The sequence below is a fragment of the Miniopterus schreibersii genome (genome assembly GCF_964146895.1).
Source record: "Miniopterus schreibersii genome assembly, chromosome: 4".
In the NCBI taxonomy this organism is placed as follows: Eukaryota; Metazoa; Chordata; class Mammalia; order Chiroptera; family Miniopteridae; genus Miniopterus; species Miniopterus schreibersii.
In genome coordinates, this window is record NC_138105.1 from 56,158,454 (window position 1) to 56,169,549 (window position 11,096).

The window sequence follows — 11,096 nt, forward strand, 5'->3', positions numbered from 1 at the left end:
CATTCCTCACAACAGGTAAGGCAAGGTGTCAACCCCTAAGATACTTCTATTCATAGCCAGAAGCTATGCCTTCTCTATTGTAATTAACAAGGAAACAAAATCTCTCCAAAGCAGCAAATCTACTCCCTAATTAAGCTAAGCAGACGTGGGTCAGGTGTCTCAGAAATGATCAACTTAATCACCAGTTCTGCGGTTTAAATATTGATGAGTCCATATCCACTAATCAAGACACATAAAATAAAGGCAGTCTCAGAAAAGTGCTATAAGCAGATCAATTTTACAACATGTGGGCTTCAAATAGGGAAAGAAAATCTCCATAAGCCAAAGTCATCGCTATCTTTAAAAAAAATGTTTTTAAGTTAAATATGAAGCAAGTTTTCTAGTGATTAAAATGTTTTACATACTTTACATCTGGTGATATAAATGCTTTATATTATTTTAAAAGATGAGCTGAGAAGAAAGTGAGGGAATGGTTATAAGGCTGTACTCTGCTACAGTTGTCTGACAGTCACATCTGTGAATTCATACTATCTAATGCTGTACCAATGGATTGTTCCTACATTAAATAAGAGAAGCCAGTTTTGTGTGTGTACTACAAATGTTTGAAAAAAAATTTTCTCATTCAGATTAACTGTTACTTAAAAATATATTTTAGGCCCAGCCATCAGTGGTTCAGTGGTTGAGCATCCACCTATGAACTAAGAGGTCTCTCGTTGGATTCTGAGTCAGGGCACATGCCCGGGTTGCAGGCTCAATGCCCAGTAGAGGGCGCGCAGGAGGCAGCCAATCAATGACTCTCTCATCATTGATGTTTCTATCTCTCCCTTTCCCTTCCTCTCTCTGAAATCAATAAAAACATATTGAAAAAAATATATATGTATATATATTTTATCATTTTGGCCAATTATCAAAATTGTTTCTTCCAACACAAAGAGAACTGTTTTAACTATTTGATGTTCATAATTACTTATTTTTACAAAAATGAAAAAAGCATGTCTTATTGGTGTGCCATCACCCACAACAGAAATTCAGATTTATTCAGAATATCTTACCTTCTAGAAATTTAATTTGCGGTAACTGTCCAAATATTTAACTTCACTTAAAATTATTTCAGCCCAAACCCAAAACCCAAGAAAAAATCATTTTAATAGAATGTTTCATTTCACTCCCTGTAAAATCCAACCTAAAGCTAGATTCTCTTGCTGTTTTAGCATAGTCCTAAATGACATTTCGTTGCTACGGCAACGAAACTCTGCTACCTGTGGCCATGATTTGTTAAGAATTCCTCCAACCAGAAAATTCTGTGCTGTGCATTCATAAAACCAACAGAATGGCTCTAAGCAACATAAAAATATGTGTGTGGGTAAATCCTACTTATGATTTACCCACACACACATTTATAACATGTATACACAAATGTACACATATATACATAATTATGGTTCTCCCAAATCCATCAACAAGGTAAAACCATAACAAATTTCCATATTAAAGTGGGCACAAAAAAACTGCTGTTTTAGATTTCATGGAATTGCTACGTGTTTCCCAAAATTTATCTTAAGATAACAGAGACTATCTGAGAAAATTTTAAAAACAAGAAAATTATTTATATCCAATCTCATTCCAAAAGGGGGAAAAAATACACTGAAGCATAAATTCCTATCTGTTATAGTACATATAGCTTCTTTAGCAATAAGCTAAAGAAAACATCAAGTTAAAGCAAAAACGTGGTCATCACCGCCATTATTAGGCAACGAAGTTCAGCAGGCTACTCACCCTCACTGGGGGGCTCCAGGCTTGCACCCGAGGCTGCTGTCCACCCTGGGAGCTCTGCAGATCTTTTGAGCTACAGTTAGCCACAGAGCTGCTCTGAACCCTTAATGCATTTGTGCAGTTCGTCCCACTGCCCCCACCAGGGCCAGGCTTCCAAGGCCTCTGCTTGATACCATCCAGAAGTCTGACCAGCAGGATGTTACTTGGAAGCTCCTCAACACCGGAGCCAACGAGAGTCCTGCACTCGGGACATCTGAGTTCATTTCGGGAACCTACGATCCCCAGCAAACATCGTTTGCAGAATGTGTGCTGGCAAGGCAAAACCTTGGCAGAAGCATCCAGCCGCTCTAGACACACAGGGCACTCCAGAAGATCCAACAAAGCAGATTCATCCATCTTTATCTAGTTTACTGAGGAAACGCTTCAGAAATATTCATAGTTGTACACAGCCCTTAAAGTGATTCATGTAACATCCATTTCAGACTGTGCTCTAGAGTCACAGGGGAGAAAGAAAAGAGACAAAAAATTACTATTGTTATCTGGGGAAAAGGTTCACAGAGGAGCCAAGAACCAAAAAGTACACAAAAGTGCTTCCTCTGAATAGTGTAGTTTTGCTTTGGAATGTGGTTCCTGAACTCCAAAGTCAACAATTAAAAACAAAGTAGGCTTTTAAAAACAATTGGAAATTAATCCCTAGCGATATTCAGGAGCTCACTGTGCAGAAACAGCTATGAAGTACTATACAGGATTCCTGCAATAAATAGGATTTATGAAATGCAATAAAGACCATAATTTCTTCAGCTCTCAAAGTGCTATTAGCTACCTTAATAAAGTCCTCAACTCGTATGAGAAGCTCAACAGAAGCAACTGAAAGTTTTCTCCACCTGAAATTACTTTTAAATCCAACAAAATTCCCAATTTTTAAGATACTTTCGTGTTTAAGAAAAACCATGCCTCATGTGATCGCTTGTGGTAAATGATCCCAATATTAAATACATATGTTTCTTCACTGGCCTTAAAAATAGAACTGTTTAATCTTGCCCAAACCAAAATGAGCTGAAGGTTGTGACAATTCTAAAGGACACAACTGAAGATTGGCTGGAAAGCAGCTGAAATATAAAAGCAGCCTTCAGGGCAGTGGCTGGCAAACTCTGAAACGGATTTCTGAACGGCCTGCCCTAGTCCCATTCAGAAAATCGGGCAAAATTATCACCAAAAGAATCTGACAATGGGATGCTGGACTGAAAGCTATGGGCATCATATGGAAATGGGGCCATTCAGGAGAAAGCCTTTAAACCTGTGACTGCGCCGGCCGCTCTCCCACCACCACCAAAATAAATGTAAACGTGAATGCCTAGGAGAGATGGGGCGAAGAGGTTTTGCTGGGAGCGTGAACAGCTGTTCTTGACAGAGTCGGGGCGGGGGGAGCCCCGGGACTGCACCCTCTCCCACGCTGCCCAGCACAGGTACTCCAGGCGAGCAGGGAGGCGCGGCGGGCGCGCCGCAGACACACCCCGGGGCCAGGTGTCGCCGGCTCGGGCAGGGGAGGGTCCCGAGCCGGGGCTGCGGCCCGGCCGGTGCCCGAACGGGGATCTCATTCACCAGCCTCATCTCCGCCTCCCTTTGGGTCAGGCCGGGCACCAAACCCCCCAGCTGGAAGTTTTCAAGGACTTAAAAATAAATTCGCAGCCTTAAGTTGCAAAAGTCAGCCCCATAAAGTGCCACCGGGAAACAGCCATCACCCCGCCGAGAGGAGGCGGGAGTCCCCAGAGAGGCGCAGCCAGCGGAGCGCGGGGGGAGCTGGGCTGCGCCGGGGACCGCGGCACGGAGCCCGGGCAGCTTCCTGCCGGGAGGAGGCAGCGAGGCCGCGCGGGCTCCGCTCCCGCAGGTCCGGGCTCCGGGCCCACGGGGACCCGAGCGTGGGGGACCGAGCGCGCGAGCGGCGCGGAGGGAAGGAGAAGGGGGCGCCCCGACCACCGCCTTCTCCGCCGCCAGGCTGTGCCCGCGCCGGTGCCCGCGCCCTACCTCGCGCCTCGGCTCCTCCTCTTTGTTCGCGGCCCCGCAGCGGTGGCGGCGGCCGATGCGGACGCGGCCCCGCGGCGCTCGCAGCTCGCAGCGTCTCTGACGCCGCGGCACCGGAGACTCCTCTCTGCCGCCCCCCTCGCGCGCGCACACACGCCGCCGCCGCCTCCCACTTTCCCAGCCAAGGAGGGCGGAGGCAGCGCGGGCGGAGGAGGCGGAGGCCGAGCCGCGGCCGGCGCCCGGGGCGCGAGGGCCGCGCCGCGCCACAGCGCCTCCCCCTGCGCGCCCGCCGCGCCCCGCCCGGCGCGGGGGGTACCTGCGCGGGGACCCAGGGGGCGGCGAGCGGGCGGGCTGGGGGACTCCGCCCGCCAAACGGAGCCTCCGGGGGAGCGCGCTGGGAGTGGCGGCGGAGCGGAGCAGGAAGCGGCCACGGGGCAGGGATCGGCCGCGCGGCGCGGGAGGGGCTGGTCCCGGGGAAGGGCGGGAGCTGGTCCGCTCCGCTGCGCTCCTGTGCGCCCAGCCCCGGGGAGATTCTGGGCAGAGTAAGAGCCAAACGTGCCTTCCCCCTCAGGTCCGAGGGAGGCACGTTGAATCCGTTGCGGGGACAGTCTCAGGGCAGCCGTCCACCCTCCGGTTTCCGGGGCCACCGCCTCCCAGCGTTGCTCCCCGAGCTGCCCGCACGCAGGCACCACCCTGCCTGCCTCGGACACGCACTCGACCCAGAACCTCAAGATGAGGAAGGGAGAGAGGCTGGGAAAGCAGCCGTGTGGGTTCAAAACCCAGCCTCGGGAGGCCCTGGTCTACCTGCCCTGATGGGGAAAATTCAAAGTCTGACCTCAGGTGAGCTGGCGCGCGAAGCTAGCTGAGAGGCGCCTCTTTTATCTGAGCCTGGGAGGCAGCCATAACCGGCACTGTAATCTTTGTTTTGGTTGCCCCGGGCACACACCTGTAAACTCTGAAATGTAGTTTTGAAAAACAAGTTGTCCATAGGTTTAGGGTTGCTTTTCAGACTCTATTCAAAGGGGAAACTCGTTAAAATTTTGTCACTGATCTCAAAGTTGTCGTTATTGTATTTGCATTTACCATCAACTTACAAAAAATTATCCAGGTGCTCTTCCTGTGTGTGCAGAAACTAGGCAAAAATAAGAAAAAGGGTTACAGATACTATGCATGAAAGCCCTGCCTGGCTATCGACCAGGCTGATGTTTTTAAAGGGAATCAGATTATTCTCTACTCCCCAGCCAGGGCCACAGCTAAACCATACAAGACAAATGAGAATCACCTAAGTAAGAAAAAATTATAACAGCTAACAATCAGCAGTCATTCACTGTATGCCAGTCACTGTGCTAAACATTTTGCATGCATTAATTCAATCCTCATGCAACCCTGTATGTCATTCCTCTTTAGCTTTGTTCTAAATAGATTAATATGCTGAGAGTCATACTGTATGAATACCAGAAATAATAGCCCACTATTATATTAGAAGTGAGCAAATGCACATGCATTTTTGCTGAGAAAGACAAAGAAAGAAATGAACAGAATAGAGAATTTTTAGTCCAGTAATCTACAAACAAGGCACTCTGAAAGTGACTAACCCAAATACTTGTGCTTCTGGAACTGTGCAGATGAAGGTGAAGCTGAGTAGAAGTTTACAGCCAGTAAATAGATAAATATTATTATAAGCAGTTTACAGTTATTAAAACTGAAGCTCCAGTAGGTTCACTTCATCCCCAGGTGACACAATAAATTTGAACCAAGACTCAAGCTCATGTCTCTCTGGATTCCGAGTCCAGTTTTCTTTCTACCATTCCAGTAACCTCTCTTTTCACATCACCTCAGACAAAACTGAGTGCACTGTGTCTCCTCCCAATGGAAAGACCATACTGGTAATCACGTAATCACTCTGGAGAGCAAGGGACAATTTTTGCTTTGTTCTTATTTTGTTTGTATTTAGATAGGACATCAGCACAAGACCGCGGGTGGTATGGTACAGCTCTTGAAATTCTAGGCAGGAAAATCAGTAGTCACAAACCCATTATCAAGGAACTGAACACAGTGTGTCCAAGATTACAGGGATCAAATAAGCTTGCACATACTTCCATGAGTATTATCAGGACATGGCTGCAGTTTTTTGAACAGCCGTGGTGCTAGTTCATGCCATTTTTTTAGAACGCATCTCTTTCATTAGCCTTAATTACTCCTGTTGTAAAATGAAGTTTTGGGCAAATTCCTTTAACCTCTTGAGCCATCTTCCTGGTGAAGAAAGACCTTTCTTAGAGTGTTGTTGGAGGGTCCAATGAGACAACGTGCTAATTCCCTATAACCTGTACATCTCTATTGGAGAAGATACCATCGTTAACACTATCTGCCAAGAATTACCCAGGCTGTGCAGGGTAGAAGGGGTCAATGAGGGGGGAAAGAGGGCATCTGTAATACTTTCAACAATAAAGATAAATAATAAAGTGAATATATACACATATATATGTATATATATACCATGTCTATCCTGCAAACTGAAATATAAATAAATACAGCTTCTTTTGTTTTTGCTCAATATGTCTTTGCCCAAAGCAAATGTAGCATTCTTCTTTTTTTTTTTTAATGCATTGGAAAATTTAAAGAAATGTTAAAATTCTCCTACATTATAAAAGGTCATAAAAAGTCAACTAGCTTTTTAATATAAGCATTAATTTTGTGACAACTTTTAGAAATAAAGATCAGTTTAGATATTTGGAAAAGAAAACACGAGAATTACCCAGGCTGAGTCATACTGGGCAAAACCCTTTTGCGCCAGCATCTTATAAAAATCTGAGACAACACTAAGAATTGCAAAATCCTGTCAAGAGAATGCAAGAGGTGAAGGGATAGTTGGGGAATGAGAAGTATATTCATCTTCCCATTCCTTAGAACTGAACATGAAGGAAAGAATTCAAGTGTGATAATACTGATGGCCCCTGTGACTTTGAGTAGAAACATAAAAATATAAACACATGCTGTACGTAACAATGATAGCTTGGGTTTATACCGTTTTACCCTCCCAAGACTTCAAAGTGCTTTTATATATGTTACCTCATTTATCTTCTCAGCATCCTTCTGGAGCAGCAAAGACAGATACAATCATCCCCATGTTGCAGATGGGGGAAAATGGGGTGAAAAGAAGTTATTGTTCTTACTGACGACATTAAGATACAAATAGGCTTTTAAATTCCCAGTCCAGAATACTCTTTGGTAAGCTGTGGTATCATACATGCATATACCAATTCCTCTTGGCATATGAAAGATATACCAATTCCTTTTGGTGTATCAGAACCAATTCCTCTTCCAGTTACTATGGTAATGGTAAATAACAGCAGTATTTTATCCAGTTGTTGTTGTTTTTAATTTTTATGTATTGATTTTAGAGAGGGAGAAAGAAGAAGGGGGGGAGGGACATTGATATGTTGTTTCATCCGTTTATGCCTTCATTGGTTGATCCCTGTATGTGCCCTGACCAGGGATGGAACCCACAACCTTGGCGTATCAGGACAATGCTCTAAGCAACCAAGCTACCTGGCCAGGACTTACCTGGTTGTTTAAACTAGAAACCTAGGGGTGATCTCTGATTTCTCCCTTTCTTCCTCTCCATCTCTCTCCATCAAGTCTGCCAGCTACCCCACAAATATATTTCAATTTCTACCCACTTTCCTTTGCCTTCATTATACCTTTTTTAAGCCACCATCACTCTTTGCCTCTGGCCCTCCTAACCAGTTGTTCTGCTTCCCTTTCTACTTTCACAATCTGGCCCTGAATATAGTGACATTCATAGTGAACTGCAAAAAAAATGCGTAACAGGTTATATTACTCCCTTACTCAAAACTCATTAATTTTTTGCCAATACACTTGGAATCAAATGACATCCATGTCTTACAAGACCTTATATCACCTGGGCCCTGCCCCGTTTTGCTCTATCATGGCACTTCGTTATCTTTATAACACTTTTTCACTAATTCTTGATTCCTCGCTTATTTCCTATGCTTCTTGCTTGAATACAAGGTCCCTGAAGGCATGGACTGGGCCTGTCTTCTTCACCAAGGCATCCTTGGCAGCTAATCCACAGTGGGTACCAGAGAATAATTCTCAAATATGAATTAATCAAGTATAGATTTATATTTATTGCCTCCTAAAGCTACATATATACTTAATACTTCACTGTCCTGCAGACAGGAAGTCAGGCAGAAAATGTTTCAAATTCCATTGAAAGTCTTATAATCTATCAATACGTTTTTATATAGAAGGTGAGGATACATGATTCTTCCTCTTACGTTTCATAGTTAAGTTGGAGAAACAGCTAAATGTAACACAGAACATAAAGGCAATGCCTGTTTGTCTTCATTCTAGGCCTAGTTAATGGGGTCAGCATGTACTTAGTTCCCAAGCAAGCAATCAAGGAAATGCAGTTATTATTTCAGTATTTCCTTCTTTCTCTGTTTGCTCTCCTATCTCCCATCCATATAGACAGATGATCCAGAGATCATCAGGAATACTTCTTAAATCTGTCCCTTCCTCCCAGTCCTTAGTTCAGGCTTGTTTGTCTCCTACTTGAACAATAACTACCTTCCCTGCTTCTGGTCTCTCTAGGGTACTGGATTCCGGAGAGAACTTTGGAACCAAAGGCTTCTCCATCTACCAACCGGGTGACCTTCAGGCACATTCCTAGTCTTCTGTACCTGAGTTTCCCCTGTCAAAAAAAGCATACTACTACTACCTACCTCCGGGTTTTTGCGGCAATTTAACATAAGTTAATAAAAACAGAATGTTTGGAATCATGCCCAACACATTAGGTAAGTGCTTCATAAATGAGAGTTAATACTGTCCTTTTTATTAGAATCTAGATTCAATCCTGGATCTCCTACCTGTTAACTGAATGACTTTGCAAATGAATTTTCTGAGTTTCAACTTCCATATCCACACAAATGGATAGAACGTTCTCTACTCTAAAAGTTTGTTGTGCCCGACCGGGCGTGGCTCAGCGGTTGAGCATCGACCTAGGATCCAGGCGATCAGGGTTCGATTCCCGGTCGGGGCACATGCCCAGGTCGTGGGCTCAATCAATGACTCTCTTATCGTTGATGTTTCTATCTCTCTCTCTCCCTCTCCTTTCCTCTCTCTGAAATCAATGAAGATATATTAAAAAAAAAAAGTTTGTTGTAAAAAACGACAACACTCATTGAAACCTAGCACAGCACTTGTCTAGCACATAGTAGGGAGTCAATAAAATGTTTGTTTCCTGCCTCCTTTCCCATGTATCTGCCTGCATCTGTTTCTAAATAATTAGAGGGTGGATTGGATTATCTCTAAGGTTCTTTCCAGCATTAAAAGTTTATCTCCATCAGAACTGCATAAAGGATACCCAAGGGCAAGGGAATCCCCTTGTAAAAAGCCAAGTGGTCTTAAGATGCCCTAGTTGTCAGGAAACTGGGCTCCTAGCAATTAGAATCAGGCAAACCCAAAGTAGCTATTTTGGTCTGTAGTAGTGGGAAGGTGGTGCGAACTCCACTGTCTGGCAGCAAAAAAAAAAATCCAAAAAAATCTGAGCAGATGGCATATTTATAGGCACTCCCCAAGGATTTCAGTTCAGTTGGAATGGATGCTAGGAGATGAGTGGGAGGAAACTGAACTGCATCTTCCTCCAACTTCTTGAAACAGGTCTGAAGATTTGAGGACCTGCTTGACAGCGGAATACTTGGGGAGAGCTGGAGTTCTCTAAACTGACTCTAAATCCAGCTCTGCCTTCACGGAGTGGTTCTTGAGGTTTAGTGCAGTCAGAATCACCTGCAAAGGTCCTTACTGACACAGACCCTGTAGCATCCTTCCCAGAGATTCTTACTTAGTAGCTCTAGCATGGGTTTAAGAATCAGGTGATTCTAATATAGGTGATGCTGGGAATACAATATGAAAAACACAAACTAGAGTCACCAAGAGGCATATTAAAAGGGGGTACCCCAGGCACTGACCAGGGAAGCTAGTATATAAAGAGCTCTTTAGGGCTTTGGTTTTGTTGAGGAGATGGGAGCTTTGAGTTGGGGTCCACAGGAGAGCCATTGAGTGTTGCCACCTCCACTCATTCCAGTCTGCCCCCCACTTCCCTGCCCACTCCCTCATGCAGTGCTTGGCTTCACCTCTTAATAAACACTGGACAGATTTTTTTTTTTAATATCAGTTTTAAAGGGAGCCAAAATATTAACCTGTCCAGAGAAACACACATGGCTGGCCCCAAGTTATCTAAAAGTAGACCAGGGTCACCCACATCAAGCCTCGGAAGTCCTGCTGCTTAGTACTGTTAAACTTCAATGAAAACATACCCAAAAACTAGGTGTCCCTAGTACATTTCTGACCCAAGTTTAAAGATAAATTTAACCTATATGAGGAAAATATAACCGGACTTCTTCCTTTCTATTATAAAAATACTTTCTCTTGTGAAATTCCATTATCATTTTAAAAGTTCCTGGAAGTGGTCTTTTTGCTTCTAAGAAAACCTTACCTAACCTAAACTGTTAGAGAGTAGATAAATACCCATCACTTTATCTAACCATCTTCGGGAGATGAAATTCCATAATCTCTCTTGGTAACCCATCTTTATATATTAAAGAGTGTTTATCAATCTTCAGATTCCCTTTTTTCTGATCAAATTAAAAATAAAGGTTGACTTTTATAATGCATTTAAACAGGCCAGCTTACACACATATACACACACAGGAAACATGAGGTGAATTCACTGGAGACTCATAATAGATGATCCATGTTTCTTTTTTCATTATAATAGTGGGCAAAAGATATGAGCCTTTCTCAATTCATCCACCCTAACTCACATACAACCCTATGTTCTGTGATTCATAATGAGTGGAAATGATCCCATCATAGCATTTTCTTTTGTCTATAGCCTAAGCCTCACCTTCTCTCTTGTTCCTAAATAAAATGTGTGTGTATTTATCTTCTTAAAAGTATGATTATCATGACATCAGATATTGATCATGCTGCACTTCAAATCTGTTTTTCTGAAAGCTTGCCTGAATTCAGTAAGTGGCTTTCCTCCTTTCACTGAAATGTCTCCTTACTATTTTTCTGCTCCTCATTACAGCAACCTATACCACCAAAATTTTCACCCCAATCTTCACATTGTTCTTATAGAATTTCTGTCCTCATAGCTTTTTTATTTTCTTTTAATTTATTGTGGTGACATTAGCTAATAAATTTATATAGGTTTCAGGGGTACAGATCTATAATACATCATTTGTATATTGTATTGTGTGAGTCCTCATAGT

General features: G+C 43.6%; 1 protein-coding gene across 1 annotated transcript in view; it reads right to left on the minus strand.

Annotated features, from left to right (window-relative positions):
• SH3RF1 (SH3 domain containing ring finger 1) overlaps positions 1-4,083 on the minus strand; it is a 153,010-nt gene extending 148,927 nt beyond the window's left edge. The window contains exons 1-2 of the mRNA XM_081137512.1: positions 3,799-4,083; positions 1,777-2,263 (exon numbers count right to left, since the gene is read on the minus strand). Of these exons, the coding sequence (XP_080993638.1) occupies positions 1,777-2,169 (393 nt within the window). The 5' untranslated portion in view covers positions 2,170-2,263; positions 3,799-4,083. The remainder of the gene's footprint in view (positions 1-1,776; positions 2,264-3,798) is intronic.
• Between the last annotated feature and the right edge of the window lie 7,013 nt (positions 4,084-11,096).